The 18,891-nt window shown below is 48.7% G+C and overlaps 1 protein-coding gene across 1 annotated transcript; it reads left to right on the top strand.

Moving 5' to 3' along the window:
* The first annotated feature begins 411 nt into the window (after window positions 1–411).
* LOC129387419 (programmed cell death protein 6-like) lies at window positions 412–14,506 on the top strand. Its single transcript, XM_055076344.2, has 3 exons — window positions 412–682; window positions 2,825–3,128; window positions 14,137–14,506. Exons 2-3 carry the CDS (start codon window positions 2,860–2,862, stop codon window positions 14,411–14,413), a joined length of 546 nt encoding a protein of 181 aa, XP_054932319.1. The 5' UTR covers window positions 412–682; window positions 2,825–2,859; the 3' UTR covers window positions 14,414–14,506.
* The last annotated feature ends 4,385 nt before the right edge of the window (window positions 14,507–18,891 follow it).

Below are 18,891 nucleotides of genomic sequence, written 5' to 3'. Positions count from 1 at the left end.
CCCTCACTAAACGCACGCGGGGTGGGTTTGTTGTCACCCCATCCCCTCCGGTTCGGAGAGTGCGAATTACCCCACCACCAATCTTTGACACTGTGGGAAGGAGGTTGCGTATGTGTACATGTTTTGCGTCAAATTTAAGTTCTCAAGATGCGTCGCTTGTTTTAGCTTGTTTCGTCAAGTAAATGTTACATGTATTTGGTTACTTCAAAAATATGATTGAATTATATCGAGGGTTAGAGACTAAATAAGGTAATCGTGAAATTATAAAGCTAACTAAAAACTCAATTGATTGCAACTAATTACTTACATGTAATTCGTTACGTATAAATCTGATTTGTACACACACGAAATTCGGAGCAGTATCATCACCGCCGCCACGCACGTCATCAAACAGGGAGCCTACGCACAAGCGCAGCGGCTATAGATCGGCCGGCTCAGCAGGTGACCGATGAACACAAGCTGGCTGAGCAAGTTTAGGCAAATTCCCTCCTAATTACTACGTGTCCCTTCAATTGCGTCGCTCATGTGGCGGTTCCTACAGGCCTCACCAATCTTGCCAATCTGAGTATGCGCTGCGCGGCATGGGGGAGAAGAAGAAGAGGAAGAACCAAGTCCCCGCCGCGTAGAGAAGCTTGCTGCTTCTGGGTTGCTGGGTCCATGCACGCCACGACAACGTGAACCGGTGAGTTGACAACGCATGTAGCAGGCTACAGCTAACATGCCGAGTGTTTGCCTTTAGTCACAAAGTGTCTGCCTGTCAAGAGCAGCACGACCACTGCTACAAAAAATGCTGCGCGAGAAGTTTGTTTACAACAGATGTCGTACATGCATACGCAGCTAGGATTACGTACTTGTAAACTTCTACGAAGTAATGGAATAATCACGCTCTATCATTGTACCTGCATCACCGAATAACCATCAAAGACACCTGCTTCATATCAAGTGTGTCAAACTTCTATATATGCTTATGTATACAGAGTTACTGATCGGTGAACAGCACTGCAATGTAAGCACGGTCTCGCGAGAGCTCTTCGCTTCAGCATATTGCGCTAACGACAACGCGAATATCAGTTCAATTTAGTAGCCTGTGGGCGGATGCATTTTTGAAAGCTCACTAACGAAGTTGTTTGCAAATGTTAGTGAACTTTTTTTTCGAGGTGATGTTACATTCCTCGCTCCGCTGCACACGGCTATAGCGCCTCAAAAAGAATCGCGATGGTGCGAGCAGCAACGATACAACTCGTACACCAAGGGGCGCGTCCTGTTTAGTTTTCACAGGTCCGAACGTCAACATACACACACACACACGCACACACACACACACACACACACACACACACACACACACACACACACACACACACACACACACACACACACAGAGAGAGAGAGAGAGAGAAACAAACAGGGAGAGGAGAAAAAAAGGAGCCACTTTCGTCCTGTTACTCGCCAGAGCAACACGAGCTCGACAGCTGCCATAAAGATCAGTGTACAACAATGACAATCACGACGCGAGTGGTCGCTTCGCTTTTCGCTGGTATTCCCGGCTACATAATGCTGCTTTAACAGTAATTAACTTGTTTAGTACGCAGCTTCCTGGCGTTCTTGCAGAAGAAGAAGTGATAGAAGCATGTCAGCGAGCGTACTTCACCTAAAAAGCATTGTGTAGACGTGACTCTGTGCAGGAACGCTAGCCTGAAATAACATCTAAAGGGAGGGGTGCGCGAGAGCTATCCCAGCGTGTCTGACTACGAAATGATTCCTACACGGAATAACGCGAGCGGTTCGGTTAGGCGTCGCTACAGCCCGATTGTAACGAGCCCTCAGCTGAGAAGCTCTGCAACTTACCGTTGCGGAACAGACCACGTGACGTGAATTTCCTCCTGCACTCTTCACAACGTTTCATTTTTGTTGACCATAGTATTTCCGTTAGTAGGAATGATAGCTGGCACAGATACGTAGGTTGAACTTTCAAAGCAAGCTTTCGTTTTTGTTGGGGAGAAAGCGGTTTCTTCTTCGTTACGCAGTTACTTTCGTTAAATTCGTCTCTGACAGACTCTGTCACAGTGAAGACGCTGAAAAAGAAATTCATATTGGCTTTTCCGACAGCGTGGAACACATAAATTCAATAAGGTTGCGTTATTTTTATAGCTTGTACATTTCCTCATATGCCGCTTGATATTTCGAGCTTGATGCTTGGAAACCTAGAGTGCACTTCCTATATTGTGAATGGTGTAGACAGCGCTCATAAAGACTTCCATATTTCTTAAGCAAGGGGCAGGTGCAAAAGGCCCCTCGCTTTAATACCACTGGAGCTCAACTTCGTGGTTAACACGCCGCAATCGGCAAGTGTCATAACGCCTCTAATGTGCATCACCCAGCACATTCCTAAATACGTAAAAACGTCCGCGCGTCACACACTGCTAAAAGCAATCCGTTAGTGAGTGGGTTAAGAAATTCACTGTCTCGTTGCGCATTGCTCAACACTATGACGTGGTGTTTGCGTTTTCGCCGAGAACTGCGCGCGCTACGGTTTAGCTTGCAACACAGCGCGATCGTCACGCAGTGTGAAGAGCATGCTTCAGCGCCGTGCGACATGGCGCCGGTAAAGCGTCGGAAGATGCACTACGCATAATGGTTTCCGTTTACCCGTGCTTTGAGCGCAACGAAGGCATTCAAATTATATGTAGAGTGCACTGTAACGAGGCAAGAAAGGGCTACACTTTTGTTGCAAACGACCAGGTACCCAGTAGGCCTACAGCAAAGGCTCCACGAAAGCAGGAGTCAGTATGTTCAGTTTTGTTTCTCGTACGTGCGCACTCAGCACCGCAGGAACACCGGCCCGGTGGCGGCGTGGCCATGGCTGGCAAACCCAGCGCACAGGCGCCTATCCGGGACAAAGCCTTCCTGACGTCGGTGTTCGAGTCGATGGACCGCGACCGCACGGGCTTCATCAACGTGTCCGAGTTGCAGCGGGCGCTCGCCAGCGGCACCTGGAAGCCGTTCTCCGAGGAGCTCGTGCTGCTCATGGTGAAAATTTTCGACCGCGAGTTCAACAACAAGATTAACTTCGACCAGTTCTGCACCCTCTGGTCGTACATCACAGAGTGGGTCAATGGCTTCAAGAAGTGAGTGAAGTACGCAGACACAATCCTCCGCTCTTATAGCTGTGGGACCCAGAAATAATATTGCAGGGTAAATTTCAATAAGGAGGCCCCAACTTCTCGAGCCTCTGAGGACGCCGTCATAGAACTTTAGGGCAAAGCTCGCGTTCCTCTATCTCTCCGGCGTCTGGCGTTCCCTGTGTCCCACTTAGTATAGTGGGCCCGGTTCAGTACAGACAATATTCTCTCCGAGAAAGCATAATATTAAACTGGCCTAACCCGGATGAATAAAAGCTGTGTCGATTAAGTAGACTGCGTAATTGATAGTGGTTATTTGGCTGGCCGATCCTGACCACTGTACACAATGTGTGACCTCGTAAGTTTTTTTATTGTAGTTTATTACGCGGGCTGGTACCAAGGAAGCGCAACCAAAGTGGGACAATCGACTGTGATGCTATAACTCAAGTGTAGCATGTGAACTAAGCTTCATTGCTCCTTTCTCTGTGTTTGACGTCAGGCTCTCGCTGAGTCTATTAGCTAAACATTTCTAATTCACAACTTCTAATAGTGAGTTATCGAAAATAATTCGACTTGAACGGCAAAAATAAATTGAATCGTTGTTGAAATTTACAATATTTCCACATCACTATTTATTTTAAAAGAATAAAATTCAATAAAGACGGGCATTTGCCACTTGCACACTCATCGGCATTAAGCTTGAAGTCCAGAATTGCTTGGAACAGTGGGTGAAAATGTCGAACAAGTGTATTGACTCTGACGCAGATTATGTTGAAGGGAGCTAGTTGCTTTGTGTTTTTGGTCGCAGCCCGGGTTCATCTTATTTTTCAAGGGGCAAGGACGGGGAAGGGCTGGTGGACTACTTTTGTATTAGCATGCTTCGAAACCGTAAGGTTGCAACATGCAGGACCTCTTGCAGAATATATGCGTGCCATGGTATAAGGTGCTTACCGCAAGTATCAGGTTATTAATGGTTAAGCTGTGTTTGCCTTGAAAAAAGCTATTTTCAGGCCAACATAACTAAGAGTCCACAGTGGTGAAATTTGCTACGAGGAATAGGGGACTCTGCGAGCAATGTACTCATAGTTGCAGCCGTTACGGCGGTAACGGGCAAGGACACAAGTCGGCGCATAAAAGCGACGAATGAATTAGTGTGAAGTCACGACAACTGCGCCGAGTTAAAATGCTGCTTCAGCACAGCGTCGCCTAAACCTCCTTTCCAAAAATGCATCTTAACTTGAAGCCCACACTTGACTTTATCTAAATGAGGCCTTGCGCGTACGTGGCCAAGACTCTCATTTTGTTTCCTTCGGCGCATTCACTGCAGGCGTCATTTAAATCATGCGTAGCATGGGCATGAATTTAAGATGCATTTTTGAATACGGGGATAAGGCTCCGCTTCAGTCACAGTTAATGGCCTCAATCAGTGTACTGGACGAATTAATAGCTTTGCACAGACGTTATTTATGCGTTTTAATAAACACTTATAGGAAAGACATGAGCACCGTGCTACGAGTGGGCATGTGAAATAAAAGCCACACAGGCGCGCCATGAAGTTATCTCATTAGGTTGGCCGATGGACTAGCTGCGGTCCGTTTACCGCTCACAGTGGGAGCGTTGTGCCTGCATCTGTTATAGGGAGCTTTGTTACACACACGCGCTCAAGTGCCGCGCGCAGTCATGTGTACGAAAGCTGCACAATGTATCAGCGTTCCCTTCGCGTTTGCGCTAAGCGCATGTGTCCAATATGTAGGGAACGGCACCTGCGACGAACAGAGCGGCAGCATAAACTACAAAACGCTTCCAGCAGCCATCATAGTCACGCGAACGTTTGTCTTCACATGCATACACGTGTAGGAAACAGCCGCAGCTTTTGACTTTGCGTCGCCAACTTTCTACGGGCCCTGTTTTTGGCTTGCAATTCAACCTGAGCCTTCATGTTTCGAGCCAGGGGCGGTATTCTCGGACAGTAATTTTCGAAAATACTCTCAGTTTCGCGAGATTTCGCGAGACTAGCGCCGGCTGCGTTAGGCATCTACCAGCCACGCCGTTCCAGCACTGTGTCAACTGGCGCTACTCTGGCGCTAGTCTAATGAAATCTCGCGAAAGTATTTTCAAAAAGAACCGCTCGAGAATACTGCCGTAAAGTGCAAAAGTGGGTACCGCATATTCAGAAGAGACAGATGAGCCAGAAGGCTGTCAATTTCTTGGGCCACAGAAAGACGCCGGCATTTTCAAAAGAAGGAGAAAATCAATCTCTAAATAGAACAGGTTGTAAAGGTTTCTTCTGCAGAGCACGAAACCTCGTCCACCATGCCATCGCTATTGCCCTCACAGTATCACCTCGCTGCAGTATTGATGATATCGTCACACACATGCTCACGTCACATACACATTCACTCGTCCCACACTAACACGTCGGCTCCCATGTGACAGCGCTCTGAAAGAAAAAAAGAAATAGTGATGGATAGCCAACCACCCGCCAAGCGCTTCTCATGACCTCCATTCCCATGGTGTATGAACTTTTCGTATATCAATGGGTTCTTATTTTTCTTACTATAACGGAACATAGCCAGGTTGTATCTTAATAGGCATTGATAATTACTTCGGCTCATTTAGCGGCTCTGGTAATGGCATCTTATTACAAATTGATTGATACTGTAGTTAACAGAACAGACTCTTACATATAACAAATGTAGTATAAGAAAACGCATTTTCAGCCTACAGACGCCAGAGCGAACAATTGCACCATTCGCGCAGTGCAACTACTTGTACAATAAATTTAGCTTTTTCATGCATACATAATGCCAACTCTTGACACTGGAAGTTATGTTAATACCTTCATATTTCAGTAAACAGCTTCCGTAACTACATACTTAAATTCAGCATGAGTAAGAGGAATGAGGTGATTGGAACAGCCAGATTTTTGGTAAGTTACAGCCCTACAAATGAAACACGCAGCAAAGCCGGGGGATCCGCGAGATGCGAGTTCGGCTTCCCTCCGGCAGAAAGTTGCGCTTGTCCCCATTCGTTTCCAGTTTTCCGATTATTTCCACATTGCAATTAAACACACCAAATATTATTCCCTAGGCCTTCACTGTCTTCATCGTTTCTTTTCTTTCTAGGTTTCTAACTCTTATTTAGCGCGAACGTAAATATACTCATGAAAAAGGCCCGCTATGAATGAAGAGGCAAAAGTTGGGTGTTTAATATCTTGTTACGGAAGGATGAGAGAAGAGAGAGGAAGAAAAAGAAGATGCGAGACGCGCAACTTCTTGTAATTGACGTCAAAATAGACGGCGTACCTGTCCAAGCACTCGTCGACATTAGAATCCACGTGTCTGTGATAAGTGCTAGCCTACGTAGACGTTTAAAGAAGGTCCTCACGCCAGCAGCTGCCTGAGTACTTCGTGTGGCCGAGGGCGGCGTGCTGGTTCTTCTTGGAATGTGTACTGCGCGTTTAAATATAGCCGGCCGCCCTACTTCTGTTCTCTTTGTTGTGATCGACAACTGCCCTCACGACGTTATCCTTGGATTGGACTTTTTATCCACTCATTCTACTCTCATCGACTGCATGACCGGCGTTCTTCAATTAGAACTGCCTCAACTCGCCGATGCTCCGAGTACCACCCCACCGCGTTTGTGCTCGCTTCAACATGTGCGTCTGTCACCCGAGGCAGTTACTTACGTCACTTTAACCGCCCAGCCACAGGCTCCTGACGGTGAATATGTGCTTCCCCCCATCATCGGCGTGCTTTTGAACCGGAACGTTGCTGTTCCGCATAAGTTGGTCACGGTTACAAATAACGACGTCGTTCTACCGCTTGTTAATTTCGGCCTGTGCCCTCAAGTGCTTCCGGCTGGCATGTTCTTGGCCAGCGTTTCTAGTGGCTGCGAATTAGACATTGGGAGTGTGAATGCCGAGAGTGCCTTATTGGCGCCAATTGCAGCTGACAGCTCTGGTTCCTTAACGGATGACTTCGCGAAAATGATTGCACCTGGCCTCACCTCTGCACAGGCCACGGAAATACGACTCCTGCTTGAATCGCACAGTGACATATTTGATTTTTGCGACAGGTCATTAGGCCAAACATCCGTTGTTCACCACCGCATAAACACTGGAGATACGAATTCTATTCGTCGGCGTCCTTATTGTGTATCGCATACTGAACGTCGAGTCATCCAATTAGAAGTGGACAAAATGCTCAGCAAAGGGGTCATCGAGCCATCAGCCAGCCCTTGGGCTTCGCCTGTTGTCCTTGTGAAAAAGAAAGATGCTACCCAGCGTTTTCGCGTCGATTATCGCCACTTAAACAAGATCACGCGAAAAGACGTCTACCCACTATCACGCATCGATCACACCTTGGACTGCTTGCACGGAGCTAAATACTTCTCGTCCATCGATCTTCGATCCGGCCACTGGCAGATTTCAGTTGACGAAATGGACCACGAGAAGAAGGCCTTCATTATGCCGGATGGCTCAAAATCAGTTCAAGGTCATGCCTTTTGGCCTATGCAATGCTCCTGCGACATTTGAAGGTATGATGGACTCTATTCTGCGGGGCTACAAATGGACTACCTGTATTTGTTACCTTGACGACGTTATTGTTTTTTCTCCCCCATTCGACAGCTACTTTACCCGAGTCGCTGCAATTCTTGCGGTCTTCTGAAAAGGCGGCCTTCAACTGAACTCCACGAAGTGTAAATTCGGGCGCCGTCAGATCACCGTGTTGGGACACCTCGTTGACGCATCCGGTGTCCGACCAGATCCGGAAAAATTTCGCGCTGTACGCAGTTTCCTTGTGCCACGTTCTGCCTCTGATGTGCGCTGCTTCGTCTGGCTGTGTTCCTACTTTCGCCGTTTCGTAAAACTTTTGCCGACGTTGCTCGGCCTTTGACAGATCTTCTAAAGAAGAACACGCCATTCTCATGGGGCCCGGAGCAGGCTCACGCGTTCGCTGCTCTCATCGGGTTTCTGACCACCCCTCCCATACTTACCCACTTTGATCCGTCTGCACCGACCGAAGTCCACACTGACCCAAGCGGCTATAGCATCGGCGCTGTTCTCGCTCAACACCACAATGGTACCGAGTGCGTGATAGCTTACGCCAGCCGCCTGCTGTCACCTGCCGAGAGAAATTACTCCATCACCGAGGGGGAGTACTTGGCTTTAGTTTGGGCTGTCGCCAAGTTCCGGCCATATATGTGTGGTCGCACGTTTTCGGTCGTAACAGACCACCAAGAACTCTGCTGGCTGTCTTCCCTCCGGGACCTGACTGGACGGCTTGGTCACTGGGCTTTGCGGCTCCAGCAAGTTTCATTTAGTGTCCATTACAAGACTGGATGCCTCCACAAGGACGCTGACTGCCGCTCGCGTCACCCCGTGGATCCTCCCGATCCTGTTGCGCATGATCCGGTGACCTCCGTGATGGCTTTGACTGACATGACCAACATGCGCGCTGAACAACAACGCGACGCATCCTGACAGTCCATCATCGCCGGAGTGCAATCTGGCGGCACCGACCTCACGTGCCGCATGTTCGTGCTGCATGACGGCATCCTCTACCGCCGCAATATGAACCCTGACGGCTCTGAGTTGCTGCTTGTCCTTCCTCGTCCCCTGCGATCCGTCGTTCTCGATTAACTTCACGATGCACCAACGGCGGAACACCTTGGAGTTTTGCGTACATACGACCACGTACGACGCCGGTTCTTCTGGCCGGGTCTCTACCGTTCTGTGCGTCGTTATGTCGCAATTTGCGAATTGTGTCAGCGCCGAAAGAAACCTCCCTTGGCACCTGTTGGACGGCTCCATCCCATTGAAGTCCCCTCTGAACCGTTCTTTCGCGTAGGCCTTTACCTGCTTGGCCCTCTTCCGACAACGACTAGAGGGAACAAGTGGATCGCCGTCGGTACTGATTACGCGACACGCTACGCGATAACAAAGGTGTTGCCGACTAGTTGCGCAACTGACGTCGCCGACTTTTTCCTTCACGACGTCATTCTCCAGCACGGTGCACTTCAACAGTTACTTACAGACCGCGGCCGCTCGTTCTTGTCTCGAGTTGTCGACGACCTCCTCCGCTCTTGTGCCATTGAGCACAAGCTGTCCACTGCCTACCACCCACAAACGAATGGTCTCACGGAACGTCTCAACCGAACAATCACAGAGATGCTGTCGATGTACGTCTCGAACGATCACGTTGACTGGGACGCCACGCTGGCTTACGTGACGTTCGCGTATAACTCGACCCGACATGACACCGCAGAATATTCAACCTTTTATCGCTTGTATGGTCGCGACCCCACACTGCCGTTTGACACCATCCTCCCTTCTGTGCCACGTGTTGCAACTGAGTACGCCCGTGAAGTCATCGATCGCACTCGCATGGCACGTCAAGCCGCCCAATCTCGTTTATTAGGCTCACAGCATATACAGCAAGAGAGTTACGACCGCTGGCATCGCGATGTTAAGTTCGCAGCAGGTGCTTGGGTGCTCGCTCCTCTGGCCACCATATCTTCGGGTTGGCCTCTCCTAGAAGCTTCTCTCTCGCTACAAAGGGCCTTACGAAGTCCTACGCCTAATTAACGACGTCAATTACCAGACTTGACCGCTACACTTTGATGCATCCTCAAGTCAGACGCCTGCCGACGTTGTGCTCCTTTCGCGGCGGAAGCTATACTTCGCTCGAAATTCTTAGCCTGCCATGCGCCTATACGGTGCTTTGCCACCTGGGGGTCCTGTTACGGAAGGATGAGAGAAGAGAGAGGAAGAAGAAGATCGGAGACGCTGGCAGATGCGTGTTGCTGGTAGTCAGCCACCTTAGCTATTCTGATTCATCCTGTATATATATTGTAAATATAGTTTTTATATACTCGCAACATCCCTGTAACAATATAAACATGTACGCAGAATCTTGAAGTAGAGGTGGGCGATCGCGTACGCCGAGTTATCACTGCTTTGTTTCACTGCCAGGCACGCTAGGTGCGTCGGAATACGTCATTGCTGTCACTCACCATTGACGCAGCTAAATATACGGGCTCCGTCTAATCTCATTGTACGCGAGACATGAATGCTATAGTCACTGTAGTACACTCTCGAATAAACGCGGCAGCATGGACGTCTCCGAAACTTACGATGGCGCATATATAAATTGTCAACATATCCGGGAACGACTAATAGGTGCGACGATTCCCAACTGCGACACCAGTAACGCCAATGGCACTGCCAAATGGTGATAGAAATTTCGGAGGCAAGACTGTATCGCTTATGAGGCTCAAGTTCACTCAGCTATCCGTTTGACTCAACTGAAGCTGATTGAAGTACGTAGTCTGGCTGCCTGCCTATAATGGTCCGTCGCTACGACGAGACCTCGTGTGCTTCTTTGCGAGGATATCAATGTGGCTCAAACATCAATGAACAATGTTTCTTATAGGGACGCCGACATCGCACGAACCAATGTTGCGTTTTTATATCCGCGGAAAAGGTCCTAGCTTGGCGCGTTAACGTTTCATTAAGCCACAATTCCATACATATGCACGCCATTGGATGTATGGGTCTCCCGCATGAGCTAAGGCGCAGAAGTCTAGGAGCATCATTTCGACTTCGCTCTCCCAATGCTGTACAATATTGGAGACGAAAATCAGATGGTGCGCTCAGAGGTCCATTTGTTCTGCGGAATTGGTACCTGTCACATTGCGTATGTGCTGTTCTACGCGTGTGATCGTATGACAAAACTGTCTTAATGGGTCCTGACGGGTTAGTTGGTTCTCCACAATTTCGGTGAAGCCGCGCACTTCAAAATTTGACGTTAAAGGGAAGCTGAATAGTCTGTCGAATTCAATAAGACGCTCATATACGGATGCGGGAACCTTATAAACCATGAATGTAAAATTTTGGGGGGGATTTTTCACTTAGGAGCGACGAAATCGTCGGTTAAAATTGCGCTGTAGCTCCGCCTCCCGTCGAGCGCCGCGCGCTGCTGCTGACGCTGACGATGCGAGCGGAGACCGGAGGAGGAGGAGGAAATCAACTTTATTAGAGGTCCTGCAGGCCACGAGAGCTTTGGGCTCTCATGGAGTGGGCGTCTCCCACGACCGAACCGGGAGGTTGAGTTTCCTGGCGGCGTCGTGGACCTGCTGGACGGCCCAGAGTTGGGGGGCGAGTTCTTCGCTCCGGATTGCTTGTTCAAACTTGCGCTTGTCCTGTTCGTAGTTTACGTGAGCTTGCGAGCACGGCCAGAGTAAATGATATACGTTAAGGGATCTATTGCAATTGGTGCAATAAGACTTGTCGTAGAGCTCAGGCATGTAATGGTGTAGTCTGTTTTGCGTGGGGTATGTGTCTGTTTGTAGCATTCTCAGTGTAACCGCTTGAGCTCGAGTGAGCGTGCGGTGTGGCGTGCTATAGTCTCTACGTTGTAGGTAGTAGTGTTTAGTGATTTCATTGTATGTAGTGGGGGCGTCCTTGTTCTCCGAGTGGTCGGGTGAAGCAGCGCGGTCTGTAAGCGCGCGGAGAAACCGCGGCTTAGTGACGTCAACACTGGTGTTCCGCTCCTTCGCAGTCTCCGCGACTGTGCCTGACCGGGCTTATTTCTGCGTGCGTGCCGTCCTAATCTGCTTCGCTCGACCCTACATTCCTTTATTTGTGTGTGTGTAGGAGTGGTAGTTGACGTGCGCAGCATCAATTGAACTTATAGGCCGATCATGCCGGCGTTCTGTGCACCCTACGTTTGCACGAACACCAGCGGCCGCGACGATGTTCCGATGTTCCATTAGTTCCTGCAAGACAAGAAGCTTTCAGCTAAGTGGGAGGCTGCTGTGAAGCGAAACAACTTCAAGCACTCAAGAACAAGTGTAGTGCTCTAACCACTTCCGTGACGATTACTACCGGAGTTTATCAGTAATGCGTGCTTTGGGTTCTCCTAAAAAAAGATATAGTTAGCACACTGAACGGAAGGTGCATGTTTATCGCCCACCCTTGACGCAGGTTTCATCGCCAAGCGCCGCGAATTTTCTATTCGCACGTGTGTTGTGAAACAGCCTGCATGCAGCTACCATAACGCAGTGCAAGCGTAAAGTTCGCATGTGTTGGAAAGCCTGCTCACGCCAAGAAGCTGCACTCCCCCTTCTCTCGCACACATAAGAAACCGACCATCTCTCGTAGCCGACGGAATTCGCCAGTTACGAGTAGCGTGCGGATGGCGCGCTGATGAAGGTTCTATACTACACGTGCTACAACAGCCGGTAAACTTTTCCCGCGTTTCAACCGTCTGTGTAGATTGCCGACAGCTTTGGGGCAGCGCACAAATGCTGAAGATCGCATCACCGCTTACATTCTACGAGGAGGCATGCAGGAACATAACACTACAGTTGTTTGCCCGGAAACGTACTGACTGGAACGCTGAATGCAGCTTAGCAAAAAACATACTCGCCAAAGAACATTTCCAACGCAAGGAGATGCTAACACTTCCCCTTCGTTCGCGTGGAAAGCAGTGCTTGCACCAGCATTTTTTGCTTCTTGGAGAGGCCGGCTCTTCGCAATCGGCTCGTACATGTAGTATGTACAAGTATGTACGTACGTGTAGTGTGTGCAAGTATAAACCCCTTACAAGTGATCTTGCACGCGACAGCGACAGCGCTACAAGCGAGGCGATGGCTGTCGTGTTCACTCGTCGTCTGCAAGCCGAACTCCACGCGAGCGACGGCTTTGAGCGACGACTTCCCGGTATGAGGGCAGCAATATACGCGCCGAAACTAGCGTGACGCATGCTTTATCAATTTAAGTTGATGTATTTTACTGAAGAAGGAGCATAAAATATTTCTGAAGGTCTTGCACTAGGTTCTTATTCTTGCACGTGTAAAATTCAATAGTTTGCTCGTTCCGTGCGACAAACAGCAGTATTTGAGTTATGTACATCCAGTTTTGGCTTCGCACAATTGGCTAGTCGCTCATAGCATTTCCGGGCGACGAGCGACGAGTTCTAGATTTCTAGAAACGAGCGATCGAGCGACAACACCGAGCGATTTGTTCAAGCGACGGCCCGTTTTGTCGCTCGAAGCCGTCGCCCGTCACCGTCGCGCGCAAAATCGCTCTCGTAGAGTTTGGACTTAACGCCGAACTCCTCAGAGAAACGCAAGCTCTCGAAAATTTCCATGACCGTCTCAGCAAAACACCACCAAACTACTTTGCACCGTGCTTCTTGTGTAGCGGCAGCAGTCGGACCGGACGAACATCATTGTTGACGTCACGAGGCGCCCGACCAATCACAGGCGGAAACGAGGCGCGCGAGCTGGGCGTGTCTGCTGCTGCACTTTTCGTCGAAATAAAATATGTTTGCGCTTTCTTTCACTCAATTTTGATGCGATATTCGGATTCAGAGGGTTGAAAACCATGGCGTACTGCTCTTCACTCATTTTTTCTGGAAAACCTTTCAGCTTCCCTTTAACACTAAGATGAATGATGAAAACATGAACCATACACATAAAACACAAATATGAAACGGCCTGTGCATGTACACAAACACTTATGTTTGTGTGAATATTTTTTCGAAAGTGCGCTGCTTCACCAAAATCATATAGCTTTGCTTGACTTATCTACACTTGTAATAACATTTTTTGGCACGGGGTTCTAGAGTAACGCTCTTGAAATCGACGGGTCCTGTATAACTATCCAGCCAAAAACCATGTGCTTCGCACTATATAGTTGTCGACATTAACCACGCGAAAGCGTATGACGATTACCAGTGCCACCAATCACGCGCCGGGGTGGCTTAGCGGCTATAGTGTTGCGCTGCTAAGCACGAGGTCGCAGGATGAAATCCCGGCCGCTGCGGCCGCATCTCGATGGCGCCGAAATGCAAAAATGCCCGTGTCCCGCACATGGGGGCCCGCTAAAGATCCCCTGGTGGGCAAAATGAATCGAAAGTACCGCACTACCGCGTACTCCTTAATTAAATCGTGGGTTTGGTTCGTAAAACCACAGACTTAACTTTAATTCAACCACCAATCGCAGGGTTGATCGCACCAACTGTGGCCGCCTGGACAAGACGGATCTGCAGACGGTCTTCGGCAACCTGGGCCACCAGGTTTCGCTCGGCCTGTGCCACATGATGATTCGCCGCTTCGATCAGCTCGGCGACAACAAAATTATGTTGGAAGACTTCGTGCGCATGTGCGTCATCTTACACAACGCCACAGCGGAGTTCAAGAACTTTGACCCCAACAAGACGGGAACGGCCAAGCTCACCTTAGACGATTTCCATCGTACGACCTTTCAGATGTGCAAGTGACCTCACCGTTGCATTACAGGACCTGGCTGCAATAAATGAAATTGCGCGCGGGGAGCTTCGTTCTCGAAAACGAGCGCAGTATTGTTTGAGAAAGTTTGCAACCTTATTCCTCAAGAATCTATCCACGATCATGCTTACACAATACAAGACAGCAGAAAACATAAAAAGTTGACATAATACACTCTGGCGCTCTTTGAGAGCACTGAGAAGTACTGGCGCTCTGTCAGAAACATTGTAAGAGCCCGCTTTATTACAATAACTAAACAAGACGTTAATGATAGGAGAGGCAAACATCTGCGCAAAGAGGTACAAAGTAAAGCAGGTAGGTCATCATTTCGTTCTTCAAGGCGCGGGTTTTTGTGCGCATTTCCGCGCATGCAATACAACTGCACGAACTTGCAGTCTTCACAAGACCTGCTGCTGTATGTGTCTACTCGTTATAACGAAAACAAACACCCATCAGAGACGACAGATGAGCGCCAATTCTAACGCCATCCTCGTACATGTTTCTTTTCACCCGAACACAAGAGGTTTAAACTGAGTTTGCGTGGTTATTCCACCCATTAAATATGCTAAGAGCGGCTGTTGTAATAATCGATTTAATGCGATTATCATTGCTGGAATACTTCACGCATTTTCTGGTATGTTTACATATTTATGACTGTTTTCACGCCAACTAGGGACACTGAGTAGGCCGCCTTCTAATTGGCACAGCATCAGACTGCTGTGATTAAAAAACCGTGCTTCAAATCAACCGTTGGGTCAGCACGGGCCAATATGTATGTGACAATGGGTATGCGTCATTTTTCTAAGAACTTTTTTCACACCAAATCGGGTTACTGGGTATGTGCCGCTATTTAACGAATTTGTTTGACGCAAACGTTTGCCACTGTCTTCAACACAGAAGCGCGATGCCCTACTCAATAGGCCGTGGTCTACCCAATGAGCCAAGTTACGTGAAAAATGGTTATATAACGAGAATATTGGGCAGAATCCATTTCCTTACGACTTACGATACATAAGAGGTCTTTCCGAACGTGAAAGCAGCCGGCGAATACACGCTAATTGCCGCGCGACGAGCCACTTCAGGAACTTTGCGTGTATTCACGTGCTTCTTTCACGATCACAAAAGAACTTTTATGTAGGACGCATTGAGCAACAGAAAGCTGTATCAGGAGTTTTTCATGTTGCTCTACAATTTTCTCATTGGCACTTCTTATGTAAGTATAATATTTGAGAAGTTTATCAGTTAATTAAGAATAATTATGTAATTAAGCGGAATTCAAAAAAATAATCTTAGTATTTCCAAGCGGCGGAAAACATTAACTCGGTTCTGTCCAGCTACGTGGCATTTGCATATTTTTTCATCTTGGTGCATGATGGTTGTGACACCCTGTGTATCTGGATATGAATGACGCGCCATGCGTGCACGATCTGACATGAATTACACGACATAAATGTCATCGCGTAAATGACATGCGTCTCATGGATGCCTTGAATTTCATGACATTACATTAACGACAAGACGTATGGGAATGTCATTTCATGTTATTCTTGTGAAGTCATGCACGCATGTCACGATGCACATATTTCGATGCAAATCCAAATAAAACAATGACTACGACGACATCCTCATTTCATTCGTGCCATTCATGGCAATCACGTCCTGAAATGCATGTAATTCCATAAATGTCATGGATATCCCGACATGAAACATGTTATAAAATAGAACTGACGCGTATGACAATCATGTCATGGCATGAATGTCATAAATGACATGAATATTATGGATTGAATACATGGCATGCATTTATTTAACCGGATATATTCCGCATATGCATGCCATAATGCAGATGTGTGGCATTAATGACCTGTCCTGCCCTATACGTTACAAAATAATAGGGAAAAATGTCATGGTGTGTAGGTCATGGATTGACATGATTTCCGTAAATGTCATCATGCGTGAGAAGAGAGATGAATTCATGGCACGCATGTACGGCATGACGTTACCATGGCAAGAACTTATGCCGACCCAGTGGAGAAAGTTACCTGCAAGCTTGGGCTAATGACTATATGCTCGTGTTCGGGAAGCCGTGATGGTCGTTGCATCGTCATTCCAGCTTCGGAATCCGACTCTCGCCTCTGATTCTCACGTGTCACCTGCGCTCGAGCCACGTGGCACGCGTAGGTGTATCCAGGCATCTCAGCAGCAGGACACCGGGCGCGGGTTGTATCCGTCCTGAACAGCGATTGAAAAGCAAGTTTCCCACAAGGCTTGATTTCCCACCGGTGGTCAGCAATGCGTCGCCTCCTCGTTCCTCCCAAATATATAGGCGTTCTCTTTTCTGGTGCGCGCAATGTTCGCTCCAAATGCCACTATGGCAGCATCATCACGGATCACCCAAGGCGAAAAGCTGCACCACGCCACTCGTGGTTCTGTCCAGTAAAGGACAGAAGGCTAGAAAAGGAAATGAACTTCAGTTTGTTCTGCAGTATCGCCTCAAAGTCGCCCGTTTGTGTCCTCTAAACGATTCCACGTGGTGCCGTCAGTGAGCCTTTAGTTCTTGTGTTTAATACCCATGTGGCACCTCCCAGCAACTCGTTTACATCAATTCCATCGTTCGTAGAAATCATCCAATCGTTGCCGCAGTCGTCGTCGTCTTGCTGCTGTCGTCGCACACATGCACTGGCGTGAATTCTAGTTCACTTTTCTCGCATCACACGCACAAATACTGGATTTACGCAAACACATCGGTAAACCTGGTAACGCTTTGCGGAACCCCAAACAATGCTACATAGCCAACTGCCTGCAAGATGCTTCGCATAACGTCGGTTCCCACAGCGTGTGGGAGGTGCATGCTTTTTGTGCGTGATCAGCAACCTATTCCAGAAGCCTATTCACTGCCACAGTGACCGTCGATGTTGACGCCAAAACGTTCCATTTAACATCTGGCAAAATATCTTGGCTAGTAATTTTGACATCCCATTCATTTCCAGTGTTTAAGAGGAAACAGGAACGCTGGGAGCATAAAAGAAAACAGGACTGGCAGGGCTGCGCCAACATTCTTTCAGTGAGAATGCCCTGTTTTCCCAATTACCTTAAACAAAGAACGCTGTTGTATGCATTGAAGCATAAATGATAATGAACATCTCAAAACGTTTGCCGTGCTTAAAATTTGTACGAAGTGGATAGGCCTTGCCAGCTCACTAGCTATAGTTCTTAAATTTCTACCATATACATATATATATATATTTATATATACATATATATATATACATATACATATATATATATATATATATATATATATATATATATATATATATATATATATATATATATATATATATATATATATATTGTGGGGTTTCTGGCTCTCGCGGAGTTTTTCGGGCTCTCGCGGTGGTTGTGTGGAGCCATTGCGTTGTGTTGCCGGGGGCTCCGTGTCCCTCTCCTCCTTGCCTGGACGGGGTGGCAGCGGGTCATAAAACACTGTCACTCTGCTGTCATCCCGCCCACGGGAAGGTCAACAGGCTTTCCCCATTGGGAAACATTTTGGCGGGATTCGGGCCCTGCTTGCGGGCACTCCGGGTAAGCGCGCGCAAGACGGGGACCCGGGGAGACCACATCGGGGCGTCTGAAGGTGCGTACGTGTTCCTCTCTGCCGGCGGCGGCCCCCTTTGTCCGCCGCCGGCCGATGGTTACTTCGGCTCGTCGGGGTCCCGGCCTCGGCGGGCGCGCGCACTCTTCCGTCGTCTCGATGTCCTGAGGCAGCGTCTGCCGATCGTGCCCCCGTCTGTTCGCCTGTCGTTTCTCTCTATTTCCCTTTTCTCTGCTGTGGGGCGCACGATGGCAGGCGCTGAACGAAGGATAGGCAACTTCTTACTGCTGGGGTTCTTTGTTCTTTGTTCTTTGTTTCTCTCTCTGTCGCGGTGCTCCGTTAGCGGCCACCGGCGACCATTTGGCTATGTTTTGTGTAACTAGCTTCATATTCGGACGTGACGTTAAAACTGATGTTTCTATTGAGTCCCAGCTCGATAAATGTTCTTTGTGACTTCTCGAGAGATTTGCCTAGGGTCTCCCTTGCTGCGCGCGCCGTCTCGCCTTCCCCTAAGCTGTGGGGTCGGCGGGGCGCGTACGCGCGCAGCTGCGCGTCGGCACACGGAGCGGGCCGGAGCAGGCGCGGGCGCGCGGTGCCCTGCACGCATGGCGGCTCGGAGTGCTCGAACCCGCGGTGGTCGTCCGGCGCGCGCGGAATCGGAGCGTGCGCGCCGTGAGCGTCGCGGGTGAAGACCACAAACTGGCGCCCAACGTGGGGCCAGGGGCCTAATCAGCCTCTGGCCGCCGAGTGTCCGGGCCGCTGCGTTGCTGAGGTTGCGTTGCGAACGCGCTTTGTTAGCCGAGCCATGTCTCTCCCCCGTGTGCCGAATTCCTCTATTTTCTTCTCACTCTTTCTGTCATACCTTGCGTCAGTAAA

Source organism: Dermacentor andersoni, chromosome 2, assembly GCF_023375885.2.
Source record: "Dermacentor andersoni chromosome 2, qqDerAnde1_hic_scaffold, whole genome shotgun sequence".
NCBI lineage: Eukaryota > Metazoa > Arthropoda > Arachnida > Ixodida > Ixodidae > Dermacentor > Dermacentor andersoni.
This window is presented reverse-complemented; position numbering and strand designations above follow the sequence as displayed.

Coding starts and splice junctions, on each gene's coding strand:
- LOC129387419 (XM_055076344.2), top strand. CDS start 2,860: ATGGCTGGCAAACCCAGCGCACAGGCGCCTATCCGGGACAAAGCCTTC. Junction 3,129..14,136: donor TGGGTCAATGGCTTCAAGAA/GTGAGTGAAGTA, acceptor CACCAATCGCAG/GGTTGATCGCACCAACTGTG.